Source organism: Xiphophorus couchianus, chromosome 13, assembly GCF_001444195.1.
Source record: "Xiphophorus couchianus chromosome 13, X_couchianus-1.0, whole genome shotgun sequence".
In the NCBI taxonomy this organism is placed as follows: Eukaryota; Metazoa; Chordata; class Actinopteri; order Cyprinodontiformes; family Poeciliidae; genus Xiphophorus; species Xiphophorus couchianus.
Window position 1 is genome coordinate 392,100 of NC_040240.1, and position 18,804 is coordinate 410,903.

Below are 18,804 nucleotides of genomic sequence, written 5' to 3' on the forward strand. Positions count from 1 at the left end.
TTGTCTTTTACACATTCCGTTATTTCTTTTCTAATCTCCTTTGTTGTGGTTTCATTATTAAGGATACCTATATTTAAGCACCATAATGTTGTTTTAGGCCTATTAGACAAACTGATGGGCAAATAGATAATGTTGTGGTCTGAAATATCAGATGTTCCAATTAAGCATTCCTTCACTTTGGATCTATCAATGGTGTTCATCAGAAACAGATCGATCCTGGAGTGAACCCTGTGTGTAGGAGAGTAGTGAGTAAATTCTCTTTCTTTATTATGGAGATCCCTCCAGACATCAAACAAGCCCATCTCCCTGATCAGGATATTGAAATCTTTTGACCTACCAGTTTTTTGTTTCTTATAGCTTGTTGTATCTAGAGCATAATTAAGGATTGTGTTCCAATCTCCAGCGCAAACAAGAACTCCTTCACTAAATGAGATAATGGTGTCAAAGAACGTTTTTAAGAAAGTCCTGTCGCTCTCTGGCGGTACATATATATTAACAATCGTGACCACAACATTATCAATTCTGCCTTTTATAATAACAAATCTGCCCTCTTTGTCGCTCTTCTCAGATATCAATTCACAGTTCAGTGAGTTAGAAATTAGGGTGACTACCCCCCTCTTTCTACTATTTCTACAAGAGCTATAAAACATGTTTGAGTAACCAAATTACTTCAACTTATCAAGTTCTTATTTAGACATATGTGTCTCTTGCAAAAGAGCGATTTGTATCCCATCTTTTTTCAATTTAGCTAAGACCCTTTTTCTTTTTACTGGACTACTCAATCCGTTTACATTTAAGGAAGCGATTTTTAAATTATATGACATTAATATACAAAGAAAATTACCTTGACTGATTTGGCCCCTGAATCCAGAACACGAACAGTAATAAAACAAAACAATATCAAACTGACTTCCAAGATGAGAAGAAGCTCCCTCTTCTCACTCTTGACCCCGTTGGCAAGTCGAGGGTTAAACCTCTCAAACTGAGAGGGCCCGAAAAGGACAGTAGAAGCACCTTTAGGAAAAAACACGTCCATCCAATTCGTCCAACGTAGAAAAAAAAACAGTGTCCTCTCCCACAAAATAGTAAATCAGAGCCCAGTCAAAATAATGTTGCGTTATGTCATGTTGTTCAGCCTATTTTCACTCGGAAATGCTCTGCTGGAAGTTCTGCAGCTTACTCTTCGCTCTCAGTGCCGCCGCAGCACCGCTGTTATTTGCCGGCTGCCAGCCCAGTAGCTCCTGAAGACTCGACTCCGCTCTGGAACCACTATCAGCTGCCACCGGTTCCTCCACCTGGATCATGCGTTTCTTCAGCTCGTTGTAGGCTTCCCGAGCGCTGGAATATGTGCGGGTTTCTGATTCCCAGTGGATCCTTATGTTGGTAAACGGTGTTTGAAAGCTGATGGGTAGAAAGAAGATATTTCACCATTGTGAAATCGGTCCCTGCAGTGTGTGACCTCAGCAGTGTGTCTGTGTGACCTGAGGGCAGCAGCTCAAACACCCGCTGTCCCTCAGAATGCTGTGAGCCCTCTAGAAACAAGAGCAGCTAATAATCTTCTGGGTGGTGCTGTGACCTTCCCTAGTGGCGTCCTGTGTGCGATAGTGCAGATAGTGTATCATCCAGATATGCCGGAAGGCAGCAGATGGTCAGCAGCTCTCACCACAGGTCAGAAAGTGGAGACATTACTGGGCCTTCTTCACTCTCACCGTGCTGATAGAGCTCCTTTTGGGGTCTGCATCCTTGTGGACACCTGGAAATTTAAAGCTTCCCTCTTAAAGATTTCCCCCAATCCACACATCTTGTGATGATGGTAATGTGTTGTAGGTCAGACTTTCCCCTTGTGAAGGTAGCAATAATCTCGTTTTCATCAATGATGTTGTTAATGATCAAATTATCAGCACACCACACCACCAGCCTGGTGAAAGCATATTCACCTAAATAAAGTTTTAAGATTTTATTAAATTATTTATTGACAGTTTTACAGGTTCAGATTTTTCAACATGACAGAGGTCTATGAAAGCACAAAAATGGTGAAAGGAACAAACAAAAAGACAGAGTGAAAGAAAAATCAAAGAAACAAAGATAGAAAGAAGTTTTTAGTCATCTGGTATGTTCCTCTAGGCTCTGGATCACAGCAGATGCCAACTTCCTGTAAGCCTCAGCCTGGATGTACAAAAACAAAACAGAAGAAAACTTTAACACAGATAACAGAAGTTCCTCAAACTAAAAAGAAAAACTATTAGCAGATAATATTTGAACAACTGTCTGTTCATAAACAACATGTTTATGAACAGACCTACACCGTCATTTTTCTAATATTTGACAATGTGGATTTTTATATAAAAGCAACATGAAAAAAGGTAGTAAAATAATAAGTATAGTATATAAGTAAGTAATAAGTAAAAACTATGTCCTGCTGTGTTTTAGAACCTGTACAGTGATATGAAATCTCTTTATGCCGCCATCACGTTTTGAAAGTTACACAGAAGCTGGCAGCCTCATTCAGAAGCTGTCTTGGTGCATGTAGTTTTATTATTTTACTCGAACAAAACTCAGCTTGTCGCTAAACATATTTCTGAAGAGCTTTCTAGTTCTGCCCAGTAGTAGAAGGCAAAGTGAGAGTTTGATAAACAGAAAAATCTTCTGACTTTGATAGGAAAGACTAGTATAACTTTAGTACAGTAATATTAGTAAACTGGTCACTAAGTGGTAGAGTAGTACACACACTTTGAATCAGTGTGAAATTTCTACAAATATTCAACACTTAGAAGACCATGATGGGCATTAATGTATACAATAATGGTTGGTTTAAATTATTGAGAAAGACCCACAGTGTGCCATTAAAGGTCAGCAAAAAACTATGCAGTTTCTATAGATGAAGGATTTTACCAGACTGCTACATTATTTTGGAGGAAATTTCATGGTATTATTGAAACTAACTGAAGCAATCATATAAAAAATAGAATAATGTAGAAACCTCTGGGCTGTCAGGAGAAGATATGACTATGGGTTGTCCTTTGTCCGACATCTCTCTGATGTTTAGGTGAAGAGGGACGTCACCTGAGAGAAAAAAACGGAGTTCTGGTTCTAAGACTTGGTGAGAACCATAAAATTGCTTTATGGCAGAAAACAGAGAAATTTTACAACAAATCCACAAGCTTTACATGAAATCAAAAATATTTTCCAGAGAAAACCAAAAGTCACACCATCATGATCTGGCTATCAGGTTTTAAATGATGCTCTTGACTGTCTCACCCAAAAACTTGACACTGATCGTCTCAGCAAGTTGCTTTGCCCCGTTGGATCCAAAGATGTGGGTATGATGATGACAGTTGGGACACTGGAAGACGCTCATGTTCTGAACCAGACCCAGAACCTGTAGGCAGAAAACCTGCTGTCATCCAGAGCTCAGACATTACCAACAGATTCTCTGTTTCTGCCCTGATAGAAAGATTACCGGCACATTAAGTTTTCTAAACATCTCAGCTCCTCTGCGAGCGTCCAGCAGAGCAACATCTTGTGGTGTTGAAACGATGACTGCCCCTTCACAATGCACACAAACACACTGACAGGTTAAAAAAATGATCATACAGAGAGTCTTTTTAGGGTGTGTTTTCACATCTGATAGTCAGGTAGACTCTGTTTGATTGGGGACCAAAATTTAAACATTTGTTACATTTTCAACTGCAGAGGTTCGCATTCACATTGCACTGTCAAACGATCCAAACTAAGTGAAAAACCTGTTCCCCCCATCGCCTGTGGGGTATATATATAAATATATATATATATGAGACATATGAAATATGTCATCCTATTTGATAACTGCATATTCAGACAAACGAGGCAATTTAGTTTTTGTCATTTATTAAAGATTTAAAAATTGTAGCAGCTACAATGTGCCACAGCAAAGGGGAAATAAACTGATAAACAAGTGTAAACAACTTTAAGCCATTTACATTCAGCTTTTTTTTCGATCTCTGTGATGGCACGCAGATCCATTGCCATAACAACCTACGCTGTGAACCTGCAAGGCAGAGAGTAATGTATTGACCAGAATTCCCTGCACTGTAATTAGCTTCCTGCGTTTGGAGCGGTCTCCAGTCCAGTTGCATTCACACTGCCTTCTAACCACAACAGAGTTCACTTCAGCCAAACTGAGACCGAACATTTTAGGCGGATCAGAGTTAGCTTTTTTAGTCTGTTTTGGTATTTAAATTTGCATTCACTCCCCCCAAATGAATTAGAGTTTCTACAAACAAATTAGAGTCTGATTAAAGCGAACGAAACAGGGCTAGTGTGAATACAACCTTAAAGGAGAACTGACCTGCAATGGGAATGTTCTGAGTGATGGACAGCTGGACGTCTCCCGTCCCGGGAGGCATGTCTACCACCAAGTAGTCCAGAGAGCCCCATTCTACCTAAAAATGCAAATAGGCAATATCAACATTAATGGGTGACAGAATGGGGAAATAATAAATATTCTATCTAACTTTTACCTGTCTGAGCAAGCGCTCTATAGCAGACATTACCATCAGTCCCCTCCAAACTACCGGGGATGCGTCCTGCACCAGGAAGCCCATTGACATACTGACAGAACAGAGAAGTTACGTTAGAGAACATGTGAACACACCCACACATGGTTCATGTATATGTTCACCCACACAGGTGACCCATAATTCTGCTTTTTTTTAATTTAACCATGACTATTTTTAAAAGAAAAAAACAACTCACCATGGGACACCATAGTTGATAAGAGGAATCATTCGATTATCTAAAAAGAAGGTGAAAAAAGCTCAGTAGAGAACAGAACATCTAAGTCATTATCAACAAGGCTTAGCTAAACAACAGACCATCGTTGAGCTCTGGGTTTCCTTTCAAGTTCATCAGTTTGGGAACGGAGGGCCCATAGATGTCAGCATCCAACAGACCAACTGACTTAGACTGAGAGAGAAAGATCAGCTCCATTAACCTGACCTTAGGCATAGCGTGATCCAGAGTCAGAAATTTTATTTGATTAATTTTTTTTATCAAATCCACATTTCTGATTCTGTTATACCCTTGTCTGTAACACAGTTTCATTTTAAATAAATAAAAAAAGACATGATTGATAACTTACCTTGTCAATGGCCATTAATCCAAGAGCCAAGTTCACTGCAAATACACAAACACACTAGAACTGAGTTTTATCATATTCTTCAAAAGGTTATATCTTAAAACCTTTTGTTTTAAGAAAAGGTAAAATACTTACAATAATAAGATGAAATATATTGTTTAAAACTATGTTTCCATAGTTCAAAATATGAATCTGTGGTTGAATGAATTCAGTTTGTTTAATCTGAAACAGATTAAACAAATTTAATCTGTTTCAGATCAAATTTCTTTAATTTAATCTGAAACATTAACAAAAACAAATTCAATGTTTCATCTACACTAAAAAGTGTTTCTACAATTTTTAGATGTAGAACCCCCCCCCCCCACACACACACACACTCCTGCTTTTACTGGGAATAATCAACAAGGTTATTCCCAGGGTTATTCAACAAGGTTAATAATCATTGACACAAAAGTAAGTGTTAAATTTTTCTGCACAGCAAGTCAGCAGTACCTGCTGTTGTGGACTTGCCCACGCCGCCTTTCCCCGAAGCAACAACAATCACCTGTTTGACGTCTCTGATGGGCTTCTGCTTAGGAAGACCTCTGGCCATTTGCTGCTTCTGCCTATCCTGCAGACCTTTTTTGTTCATCGACCCATTTGACTGCATCCCCTGAACCAGAACCAAACATAGAGAAACAGCATTTAGTTTCTATGCACCTCAAAGTAATTTCCAGAAAACCGCAAAACACCTGAAACACTGAGTTTCTTTAAATCAAAGCTAAGAACCCACATGTTCAGAGTCGCATTTGATTAGTGGAACATTTATCAACATACTTGATGTGAATTTGCTTGATGATGGCATTTGAGAAAATGTAATATTTATTGATGTTACATAATTGGTTGCTATATTGTTTATATGATGTAAAGCACTTTGAACTGCTTTGGTGCTGAATTGTGATATACATATAAACTTGATGTGACCAGCAGGGGGAGATCTTTTTAAGTTATGTACAAGATGCACCAGAATACAGACTGAATAGTAAACAATATTTTATTAACAATTTCCTTAAAACATTTCTCTTTTTAAAAACATGGCTTGAGGCCTACTACTCGGTCCCTGGAAAGAAAAGGTGTAGGATGAGGACAACTCTTAATTATTCCAAAAAACAAAAACATGCAATGCAAAAGAAAGCAAAGTAGTAAATCAAACCAAAAAAAAGCAAACAAATTAGTAATTTTAATAATGCACAAAGATGAAATGTAAAAGAAAAACACTTCAAGCAATGGAACAAATTGCTGTTGTCCGGTTTTAGAGTCCTTTCAACGGGGCTAGAGGAATCATGCCCCGTCCACGAGCCTGCCCAAGCAGCAACAGGTTTAGTCGAGAGCGGCCCAAACAAACACTAGCAAGACAAGACAGCAGAGCATCCAAAGCGTTGCAGCTCCAAAACAATCATGCGCCCAGGAGTGGAAACACAGCCCACCCAGGGAAGGAACAGATCAGCAAGCAAGGACTATATGGAAGCCACACGCCACAACAACCTCCAGCCGCAGCCGCCAATGCCAGCAGAGCAACGGATCTCAAATGAGCTACTCAGGCAGCCAGCATGTACCAGGGGAAACAAAGACACACACACCTTGCAGAGCCCTGCTCGACTATAAAGCCATCTGCCCTGCCCACCGATCACAAATCTGCTTCTGGCTGCGCCTTGTGCGCAGAGTGGGGAGGGTAGAACACCATAACACCACATTGACATAATGTCCATAACATGTAAGGTAGAAAACAAAATTGATGGACATTTTTTTTGCTTATATAATATTTCTACCTAAACCTGGAAAATTACAATTCCAAGATCTCATATGTGACAGAAAGATTCTGGACTGGATTAAGTAACAATACAAGATACAAGACCCAACATACAACATACCTTTCCAAAAAATATGAATATCATAGATAAAATTATTTAATTCCCATAATTCCATTCAAAAGGTTAAACTTTCATAGGTTCCACATTCAGGGCCCACAGGTGAAACAATTTCAAATGTCTATTTTTACATAATTTGGGCATAAAGCCCACAAAAAGGACTTTTTAAATAAGTTTTTTGTATTTAAGTAAATATTTGTATTTAGAGTTTAATATTTTTGATTTTCATTTTTGGGTGTTTAGTTTTAGCCAAACTTAGTTGTACTGTTATTTGTTAGTAATGGTATTCTGTTTAGTTACACCTGTTGTGTCTGAATTTGTCTGATCAGACAGTTTATATACCTGTTTGTCATTCCTTTGTTAGGTCAATTATGTTTGTTTGCATTTTTTGTTCATAAAACAGTTCAGTTTTGTTTCTTTGACCTCTTTTAAGAGCTCAGATGATCTTTTTATCATTTATAAATCTTTGGGTTAAAATAAAAAAAACCATCCATCCATCCATCCATCCATTTTCTTCCGCTTTATCCGGGGTCGGGTCACAGGGGTAGCAGCCTTTCCCCAGCCACTTGTTCCAGCTCCTCCGGGGGAATCCCAAGGCGTTCCCAGGCCAGCCGAGAGACATAGTCCCTCCATCGTGTCCTGGTTCTTCCCCAAGGCCTCCTCCCGGTTGGACGTGCCCAGAACTCCTCACCAGGGAGGCGTCCTGACCAGATGCCCGAGTCACCTCAGCTGGCTCCACTCGACGTGAAGGAGCGCAGCTCTACTCTGAGTTCCTCCCAGATGACTGAGCTTCTCACCCTATCTCTAAGGGAGAGCCCAGACACCAATACGGAAAAAACCCATTTCGGCCGCTTGTATCCGCAACCTCGTTCTTTCGGTCATGACCCAAAGCTCATGACCATAGATGAGGGTGGGAACATAGATCGACCGGTAAATTGAGAGCTTCGCTTTGTGACTCGGTGCTCTCTTTACCACGACAGACCGCAGTGAAGCGGGTACAGCGCCCGCTTCACTGCAGATGCTGCGCCAATCAGCCTGTCAATCTCCCACTCCCTTTTTCCCTCATTCGTGACCAAGGTCCCGAGATACTTAAATTCCTCCACTTGAGGCAGGACACCCCCCCAGACCTGGAGAAGGCACTCTACCTTTTTCCGGATCCAGACCTTGGCCTCGGATTTGGAGGCACTGATCCTCATCTCAGCTGCTTCACACTTGGCTGCGAACCGCTTTGAGAGCTGCAGATCACGACCTGATGAAGCCAATTGGACCACATCATCCGCAAAAAGCAGAGATGCGATCCTAAGGCCACCAAAACGAATCCCCTCAACACCTTGGCTGCGCCTAGAAATTCGAAAGTAATGAACAGAATCGGTGACAAAAGGCAGCCCTGGCGGAATCCAACTCTCACCAGAAACAGGCCCGACTTACTGCCAGCAATGCGGACCAGAACACTGGTCATACAGGGACCTGACCGCCCGTAACAAAGGGCCCATTACCCCACACGCAGAGAAACCCCACAGGACTCCCCGAGGGACACAGTCGAACGTCTTCTCCAAGTCCACAAAACACATGTAGACCGGTTGGACCGAACTCCCATGCACCCTCCAGGATTCATCATACTTCAGATACACTTAAGTAATTGCTCACCCAGGGACGCCTGCAGAATATTATTGGAGGGTACGCACAACACTATCACTGCACCTGATGCACAAGAGCACAAAAACATCTGCATCGCGCATCATGTGCGTGCTGCAAAAAACCACCACAAACCTAAACCACACAGATATAGCCCACATGTGCGTAATGCGCATGGCTAGGCCTGTCATGATAACAAATTTGGCGGAGCGATTAATTGTCTCAAAATTATTGCGATAAACGATAATATTGTTTGAAGACTTTTTTACACTGATTTAATGGAATAATAATGCATGCGATTTCCTGCCAAAGATAGACTTTATTTTCAAAAGAACACCTAACACTGGAACTGGTAAACAAAATAAACAAAACAACCAAAAACAAAAAGGATTCTCAGTCTCCATTAATAAAAAATGTACTTGAATAAAAATTAAACAATATAAAGCCAAAGTGGAAATAAATACTGCATTCAACCAAAAGACTGCAGATTATGAAGTCTGTATACTATGTTGCCCTTCAGTAATAATTAGATTTAAATAGAGAAAATGGGCACATCCGACTACCTGATGCAATAGTTCACACTATACGGTTTTTTGCCCCTATTTTTCCCCTTACGACAATCTTAGAACGTTGGGCGTTCTCTAAGATTGTCGCTTACGATTTTATAACCAATCAACCTGCAGTTCATGGTGTGTTATCGTCGCGGCCGCTCCGATCTAAATCAGGGGTTTTCCCCGACTGGGAGAGTTAAAGCAGCCTGTTGAATGTGACAGGTAGCCAATCAGAAAGCGTGGATTCCCATCCGTGCTTTCTGAGGGGAAATTACAGAGGGGAATCCCAAACAACTGACACAGCGCAACCCGAAGTCCAGCGGACATGGAGATGATATGTGGAAACAACATTAATGTTTATTCAACATTTCTTGCAAAGAATATAGAAATGACAAGGGGAGGAGTTGGAGCGAAATTGCTACCCCGTAACTTTTCAGCTGTTCTTCGTTAACGTGACATAAATAGGTTATAATGATTTTCATTCAGTCAGGACTGACACTGGCCACATGCATTGCAGGTAGATTCTAATAAAGTACTGATTAATACCTGGTTTTAAAATTAGTTAACTGGAATTGTAGTCATTATTTTGTGCCCATTGTTGGACACCAGGATCGAACCGTTATATCTAGGATTTCTGTCGGCTAATGTGTTGTCTCTCAGGTTTTGAAAATGGGCCGACAATCAGCTCTAAGATCGTGTAGTGTGCGCTGGGCTTTACACTAAGGAAATGAGGAAGGGAGGGTTCAGTGGAGAGCACCGGAGTTGAGTCTTTTTTCATTAAGTGTCAACAGAAAGAGAAAAAGGCCGGAAGAGAGATAAAGCCGATAATTAAAATGAGGTTGATAGTTTTAATTTATCGTACATTAATTGATTTATCTTTTATCGCAACAGGCCTACGTATGGCCCACTAAAATAGTGGACCGTTTCTTTTAAATTATGCTACATAATAAAGGCATGAAAGCAAAGCCTACCCGTCTGATTGGAGGATGGAGAGTCCCATGTTCAGGTGGTATGTCTGAGACATCCAGATGAGGAGAAAGTGAATGCTGGAATAATTTCTACTCTTTTGGCAAACGTTTCAACTAGATTTAACTGTTTAACCCACAGTTTTATGGTGTGTTCATACCAAATGCGTTTTGAGCGTCAGGCTCGTCTGATTTACATTCAAAGTCTATGTGGAGACGCGTCAAGGGCCGTTGCGGCACGTTTTGAGCCGTTTGGAGCGCTTTAAGTTCTTTTTATTTTATTTGATATTTTTTACGTTTTTTTTTTACCCCTCCAGGGGCTCTATTGTGGGCTCTAGTGTCCCTTATATGAAAAGGGGAAAGAGAGGGGGGGAAGACATGCAGCAAATATCACTGGGTCCGGGAGTCGAACCCGCGACGGCCGCGTTGAGGACTCAAGGTCTCCAAACATGGGTCGCGCTAACCCCTACACCACCACGGCACGCCCCAACACCCCAAGTTCTATACTTTCTGAAGGATAGTCAACACCTGTCATGTTCCGTGTTTTTCTGTGTGTTTATTTTGAGTTTTCTGTGTCTCTGAGTCTCTGTGTTGTCCTGTCTCCCTTTGATTAGTTCCCAGGTGTGTCTCGTTTCTGTGATTACCCTCTGTGTATTTAATGCCACCTGTGTGTCTGCGTCTTTGTTAGGAGAGGAGCTGGAACTGGTGGCAGCGACGGCCCCGGAGACTCAGGAGCGGCGCTGGACCGCTTTCTCTGGACGTACTTGTCATACAGTGCAAAAACTAACTCCAGCACTACAGAGTCTCTCTTAAACCATTCTACAGAAGCACCATAGAGAGCATTCTGACCAGCTGCCTCTCTGTGTGGTGTGGAGGCTGCAGCGCCTCCGACTGGAAGAACGTGAGGAGAGTGGTGCGGACAGCAGAGAGGATCATCGGGGCCCCCCTTCCCTCCATTCAGGACATTTCATCCCAGCGCTGCGTGTCCCGAGGCCGAAACATCGTCAGTGACCCCTCACACCCCCACCATGGACTGTTCTCCCTGCTGCCCTCTGGAAAGAGGTTCCGCAGCATCCGGTGCAGGTCCACCAGGTTCCGAAACAGCTTTTTCCCACTTGCCATCAGACTGCTGAACTCTTAATTGGACTACACTCAAAAACTGGTCTCCACTTCATACCTTGCACATATACATAGCTAAGTAACTTCCATTTTACTGTCAGTCCTGCACTTTATATTTCATATTTGTATTCATATTTTATACTGTATTTTATTTTATTCTGGAGTAACCTCACAACATTGGAACCTCAAAACATTGTCCTGAGCCGTATGCAACAAAATTTCGTTCTGTATACACCTTGTGCATGCAAAATAACAATAAAGTCAGTCTAAGTCTAAGTCTAGTCTAAGTCTTGTCGGGTCCTCATCTCGTTTGGTGTCTTGTCTGATGTTGTGTCAGTCCATTAGTTTCTCCTTGTCGCTACCTGTGAAGAGCCCTGGTTTCCGCTCTGCAGTGCTGCCTTGGTTGTTGGACTACATTTCTGGATCAGTTCTGTCACTAAATATTCTTTATTTCACTTACCTGGATCTCCTGGCGTCTACCTCACCACCTCACACCACTGCATTTCATGACAACATCACCTTGATGCAGTCTCTCTTAAACTCTAAAAGTGAGATCTCCTATCTTTTTCTGTCTTTGGAGTTCCTGACAGGAATTAAGAGCAACTAGAAAGAGGTCTGAACTTATATAGCGCTTTATCATGTTAAAGGACTCCAAAGGACTTTACACTACAGTAATTCACTCATTCACACACATCTTCACACACTGATGGTGGAAAGCTACAGGGCACACTGAGAGAGGTGAGGCTGCCATGAACCGGAGCCACCGGACCAAGAGTGACCCATAAAACAAGTAGATCTATTTTCTGGATCCTGGTAAAAATTTTAACAATTACTTCATAAACTACTTTCAAAGTTTATTCTGCACTTCTGAAGAAGTAAGCCAACGCTTACTTCTTCAGGGAGGACTCAGTTATTTTTGTCACCAACATCCAAACTGGCTAACTGCAGTGGACTGATGTCCTGAAAGATTTCCCTATGAAACGAATCAAAATACACTGTGAGCAGAAAAGCTAAAAATTCAACTCGCACAACTGCAACATTACCTGTAAATTATGTCAAAACTGCTTTTTTCTTTCAGATTTTTTTCAACATGACATAGCTGTCATATCATGAATGTATGTATAAAATCAGAAATAAAACAATGCTCATTAGTAGGAGATAATTACCATCATCAATTCTGCCAAATTGTTCACAAGGAATGGCATCATTGGCACATCAGTCTGGTATATGTTCAGGAAGGTGCTGAAGGTTCTGATGACAGACACGTAGAAGTGAAGTTTTGCCATAATTTTAGGCATTAGTGCCTAAAATCAATGATGCCTAGAACTAGTATAGGAACAAGAGTGCCTTGAAGTGACTGTGCCACTTCAAGGGTGTCAAAAGACAAGGTTTCTGGATATGGTAGCCTATTGGTCCTGACTGCATCCAAGTACATGGTCACTGAAGGGCATATCTCTAAGGCCCTTTCCACAGCTGGTAGGTTCTTAAGCCACCAGTGGCCACAGAATGGCAGTGGAAATTGTGTGATTTTGGTAAGAATGTGAAATCTTCCCTTCTTGCAGGTGTATTATGGAAGAGTGTGTGCATGGCTCTCAGAACCTTGTCCAGTTGCCACATAACAAAGACGCCTTTGCAAGGATTATGCAAGGTGTGAAGGCCACAGCTTCCTACCACAACCAGATATTGAGCGCACCCCCATACTGCTCTGCTTGTTCTTGCTGCAGTAGGTCCAGGAGTTTCTGATTAATGTTTGGGCCGTCCATGGAGACAGGCAACAGCTTACACCTATCCAGATCCTTGATATTGCTACAACCTCTTGAGAATAAACAATGAAACACATGAAATATCTAAAAATATTCAATTATGCTGGATTAATCCAGTAAACGCATAGCAAACTGCCATAAAACATCTGCATAATAGATGAAAGGCTGACACAGAAAATATGTCAATAGCAATATCAATTGACGAGCCAAAATATAATAATAATAATAATAATAATAATGAATTTGTAACATTTTCATTTACAAAAAGTACAGTCATTTACAAACCGTTGACAAAAGTATCCTATCTATGTTGCTAAATTATAATATAGCTACAATGTGTAGCTACGAGGCATTGCCGCCACCTACAATTTAGAAACATCTGCAGTGCGCATAGGTTTCAACCGGTTAATCTAGCCACCAGTTAATCCATCACACTGGGCCTCAGCTCCAAGTCTCTGAGGATTTTTTCATCATCATGCTAATCTTCAGCTCCCTCTACAGATTCAAGTCTTTCCTCAAGCTAGGAGACTCAAAAACTTTCCAATTATTTCCAGTCAAAAGAAACAAATTGGTAAAATTAAAACATGACTTTAAATTTAAATCTGCCTCAAGTTATGAATAATTAGCATGACGTATGCATTATACTCATACCAAATAGAGTATGGTTTAAAAAAAACACACACACACACAATAAGAAGGTGGAAACTGATTACCTAAAATCACAAAGTGACTTCAGCATTTAGTTTTAGTCTTTTATAATCACCACTACCACTGTGGCGTAAGTGATAATCCAACATTTAAACAAATAAAAGCGAGACATACATACGACATTAACCAAATAAAAGTCTGTGTTGGAGTTCATTCATTTTTGTCTCTATGCTCCCCCAGGTCCGTTAGCCAGTTTCAGGACCAGAACCCCTGAGTATAAATTACCTTGAGAAGTAATGAGATTTGGTTATATAAAAACAGGTTTTAATGCCGAAAAATGATCAAATGTTACAAGCCATTCATGTCATACAAATGGAACAGATACAGAGTTGCATTCACCATCCAGTGCTGGGCCACACTTGGCTCACCTTGTGGATGGAACCAAGTGAGGCAAGGATTGTAGCACAAGTTCAGCTTTTTATTCTTCTCTGCAATCTGTACCCTCCCTTAAGGTAAAGAGTTGTCTAATCACTTTCAGTCTGTTTACATATGACTGGCGATGTTATGGATTAACTGGTGGCTAAATTAACTGGTTGAAACCTATGCGCACCGCAGATGTTTCGAAATTGTCGGTCGGTGACTGTGTCGACGCCTGTTGAAAAATGCTACTTCTGTGACAAAACCATTTGCAAAACTTTACGATAAATCACATTTGACATGTTTAATGTTGCATTTTAAAATTATGTTTCAAAACAAGTTTCTAGAGAGCAGCATTCAGTGGGCTTCGAAAACACCGCATTGGAGCAAAACCATATCAATGAGTAACACGACAATATCATTCACATTCAGGTTGACCACAATAAATTAATTTCAACTCATGAATAGCCGCAATGTAAACCTAAACCACACATAAACATGGTTATGAAAGCTGCAGCGTATGTAGTGTAAGCAGTTAAAAGAGGCTAAAAGACATAGAGGAAAAGAGATAATCTACAACAGCCTGTAAATGTTCCAGTCATATTAAAGAGGTGGTGGATTTTATGTCCAATTATTCTCCGAGTTTTCCATGTTATTTTTTTTTTTTTGCGCTCTCCACATCTATTCAGCCAACGATGCTAATATAAGAAACCGTAAGCTAACCTTCCAGCAGAACCACAGACACAAACCTGACCTGGAATCTTTTCAGCTGCACACAGCAACCTGCTCCGTGTTTTATCTCGGTCCCGTTTCGGAATACTGAAGCTTTACTGCCTGATATCCTCAGTAAATGGGACAGTCTGGAGAATGTGAACACAATCATGTTTAGCCCCGAGAGCTTTCTGCGCATCAGGTTTGCGCATAGTTCCCATGTTCAGCATTTCTTTTTCTTTTTTTAAAAAAAAATCTTTATCAGTAGTCGTCAAAACATCGACAACATCGACAGAAAGAAAAGAAAGAACTGTGCCGGGGAAGAGAGAGGGGGTTTATAACCAACAAATTTTTTTTACAAGATATTAAATTTGTGTAATAAACTTACAGTTTTCATGGCTTTTGGATTATTAGATGAGATGATGGTACCAAATAAAATCTTTTGAATAAAGGTCTGTTTTTGCTGAACTTGCATTTGTGTATAAAGAACCTAGCAACAAAAAGTAATATAAGTAAATAATGACGCAGATGACAAAAAAGGAGTCACAGTTCTTTTTGTCAAAAGCAATAAAGCCAAGAATAACAATTTCATTACAGAGAAGAGTTTGTGGGGAAATAGAAAGTATAAAGCTCATGATATCATCCCAGACTTTTTTGGTATAGTCACAGCTCCAAAAACAAATGAGTCATGTCTTCAGTTTGTGGCATAGAAAGAGCATAACATATCAAAAGTTTTTCTTAAATCTACACACACACTGTTTATTAGGATAGCATCTGTGGACACATTTATAAGTCACTTCTTTAACTATATTAGTGGGGGGGATTATAAGGTTGAGACCAAACCTTCTTTCAGTTAAGAAGGTTTGTTGCAATAGCAACCCTGTGCTATTTCAATAAACAATAGCACAGGTTCGAGAAATTATTTGCCGTCAAAAAAGGGAATAAATTTTCTTATTTTTGGAAGTAGACACCAGACAAATCTTAGCAATAGAAGTATCCATTATATTGTATAAGATAGGAACTGGCTTTTGATTGATAATGCCTTTCATAATCATAACAAGGCTAGAGAGAATGCCATCAAGGGCAACTGCAAATTCCTTAGCAGTAGTTGGAAACTTAAAATGAGATTCACTGTAACTGAACAATGAACATTGATTATTAAATAGCTGTCTGACATACATTACATTTTTTTCTAGGTGTCAATGTAAAGCGACTTATTCTTGTATAGAATATCTTTATTATGCCAGATCATATATTTGTGAGGAGAATAGTTGTGCTTATAGATGAGTAAAAAAGATAGCAAACATTGTTTGTGGAATGTGGGCAATTTGACTGGGATTATTTCAGGATTAAAGTTGCAGAGTAAAAGAAAATCAAGTTCACCAAATTGAGATAATATAAAAAGAGGATATAAAATTAGGAATGAAATTCCCACATGCGGTGGGACATGACATGACAGGTATTGTTTAATCCATCTGACTTTTAGAGCATTATTTAAGGTAGAAAAGTCCAGGAAATCATTTCGATTCATGATAACAGACTTTTTAATGTAATGGATTTTGTGCTTCAAAAGAAAATTGAATAATAACTTGTCAATCCTTTTACATGTGCTGCTGAATACAAACAAAGGAGAGGCCAAATAAACCAAACTACAGAGGCCTTCTGCCTTAGACATCAGTGTCCTTCCCCTCAGAGTTAAATCTCTGTGCAGCCAAAGGTTTAATTATTTTTCTGGTTTTGTTAACAGCAAGAGATAAGTTTTCAACACATCTACTTTTATGATTTTTGATGAAGGTAATTCCTAAATATACGACACTTTGCTTACCTTCTGCCAACCATCTTTTTCTAGACCTAATGAAGGCCCTCTCTGCTCTAACTTTAACTCTAACATTGACTCTTGGTTATTAAATAGCTGTCTTACATTCATTATATATATTTTTTCCAGGTGTCAATGCAGAGTGACTTATTCTTGTCACTCTATATAACAAGAATATAGTCATTCTTGTCTACAATCTTAGATGCTCTTACATCTAAGATGTTCATTATCTTAGATCAGTGGTTCCCAAAGATTTTCTGGGCCCCCTATGGATTACAATAAAATCCCCCCCCCAAAAAAAATACAATAAAATTAACTGGGCATATACATCGTTCATCCAGACATAAACCTACACTACAAACCATCTTTACAGTGGAAACACTTTTGTGTAACTGTGTAAAAAGATTGTGTAAAAGAAAAAAATTTCATTCATCCATACCGCTTCCCGCCCTCCTTTCCCCCTGCAATGGCAGCCCCCACCCCCCCAGGCCCCGTAGGGCGCCCAACACTTTGGGAAACATTGTCTTAGATGAACATTTCATCAAAGATGTTCAGTAATTCTGAAAAATATTTTCTCTCTTCATTTGACATTTGATCCACTGATTTCAGGGAAAGAGTGGTTAAGTTATAAATTATGGAATCTTCAGTTAGTCTTTTTTTCTCTAGATATATTCTTACCACATTTTCCCATTTCAAACTTCAGACGTTCTCAGTTCAACCCCAAAACATTCTCACTATCAGCTTTGGAGCAGTATCTAGTTATCAAAGATTCAAAGGTGTGGATAATATAATTCTATTTTAAAAGTGAGTTGTTCAGTTTCCAAAATGTGAATCTCTATTAACTGCTTGATTGAAAGTTTAACTTGATGTTTCTGGCACAGTGATCTCGAAGAGAAGTTTATATTTCTGATAAATGGTCAGACACCAGCCAGTAATCAATGTGAGCTTGGTATGATCGTTGCTTATTATGCCAGGTGTATATTCTTTTTGAGGGGAGTCCTTTCCCCATATATCTACTAGACTAAAGCATTCTATAAAAGCATTTAAATAGCTATTAGTATTATTAGAGTAGCGTGGTGGCCATCTATCAAATGCAATGCCAGGAGTAACATTGAAGTGCCCTCCTATTAGCATCCAGATATGTACTTAACCAGGGTATTAGACGATTTTCTAAATGGCAAAAAATATATATATTTTTTTATTTTTGGTCTTTCTAAATTCTTCCGAGGTGTGAGTGTGTGTGTGCATGGTTGTTTGTCGCTGTGTCGCCCTGCGACAGACTGGCAACCTGTCCAGGGTGAACCCCGCCTCTCGCCCGAAACGTTAGCTGGAGATAGGCACCAGCACCCTTCCCAAGCCCACTCGAGACAAGGGTGTAAGAAAATGGATGGATGGTTTACTGGATTGGACATCAGGTGACTTATCGCCACACATGCGCTATTGCTATGCATTGAGTCAGAATATTGGTGCCCAGAAAAATGACCTCACCATGCAAAAAGTCTGAAAAAGGCAACCAACTCACCAACACTCTGACAGATCAGTAGAGCAGGTGTTTAAATGGGCTAATCAACAATGGATGTGTTCAGAGAATCATTAATGATCACAATATATACATCAAGCCTGAAAACATAACAATGTAACGGGCTGAATGTTCTGCTTTATGGTTTTTACTTTTTTATGTGGGAAATATTTTTGTGGCTGTCTCATCTGTCTTGTTTAGCTCATCTGCCATGATGACATTTTTTCAGAGCTTTATATCTCTGGATACACAGCTATTTTCTTGACTTATGGGGGTGTTCATCTTAGTTACCAACTAAATAAGCCTACAGTGTTAATTTGTTTATAAATAAGACTGTAGTTATCAACTGTTGAGGAATTATTTTCCTCTGCCTAAATGTGAGTAGGCATAATACCCAGCACACAGTGTTGAACAACTCTACTTTGGAGGATTTAAGGCACAACCTAAAACAATCAGAAAATCATTTTTTGTACTACTTTTCCAAACAAACGGAATTACTGTAATGTTTATATCATTACAGTAATTCCGTAATTGATAATTGTTAAATATTTAGAAATAACTTACAGTGTCTTCTAGTGATCCAGAATGCAGCAGCTCGGCTTCTTACAGGCACCCAGAAGAGTGATCATATAAGGTC

At 39.8% G+C, this 18,804-nt stretch overlaps 1 protein-coding gene across 4 annotated transcripts; it reads right to left on the bottom strand.

Moving 5' to 3' along the window:
* Nucleotides 1-1,942: 1,942 nt before the first annotated feature.
* Nucleotides 1,943-15,065, bottom strand: nubpl (nucleotide binding protein-like). 4 transcript variants are annotated; one of them, XM_028036976.1, is made up of 11 exons: nt 14,876-15,061; nt 5,661-5,768; nt 5,120-5,154; nt 4,854-4,944; nt 4,735-4,774; nt 4,500-4,590; nt 4,328-4,421; nt 3,461-3,546; nt 3,259-3,379; nt 2,981-3,063; nt 1,943-2,166 (listed from the first exon to the last, which is right to left on the bottom strand). In XM_028036976.1, the coding sequence occupies exons 3-11, from the start codon at nt 5,132-5,134 to the stop codon at nt 2,104-2,106; spliced, it is 684 nt and encodes a 227-aa protein (XP_027892777.1). In that variant the 5' UTR covers nt 5,135-5,154; nt 5,661-5,768; nt 14,876-15,061; the 3' UTR covers nt 1,943-2,103. The 4 variants fall into 4 exon arrangements, with proteins under 4 accessions (XP_027892777.1, XP_027892774.1, XP_027892775.1 ...); XM_028036973.1 differs by having other exon boundaries at nt 5,609-5,768; XM_028036974.1 differs by having other exon boundaries at nt 5,609-5,768; nt 14,871-15,061.
* Nucleotides 15,066-18,804: the final 3,739 nt, after the last annotated feature.

Excerpts from the sequence above, each read along its gene's own strand:
- nubpl (XM_028036973.1), bottom strand. The coding sequence starts at position 15,031 with ATGCGCAGAAAGCTCTCGGGGCTAAACATGATTGTGTTCACATTCTCC. Across the intron at positions 4,945-5,119 it reads GATTAATGGCCATTGACAAG|TCTAAGTCAGTTGGTCTGTT; the intron begins GTAAGTTATCAA and ends TTTCTCTCTCAG. Across the intron at positions 2,167-2,980 it reads CTTCTCCTGACAGCCCAGAG|GCTGAGGCTTACAGGAAGTT; the intron begins GTTTCTACATTA and ends TTGTACATCCAG.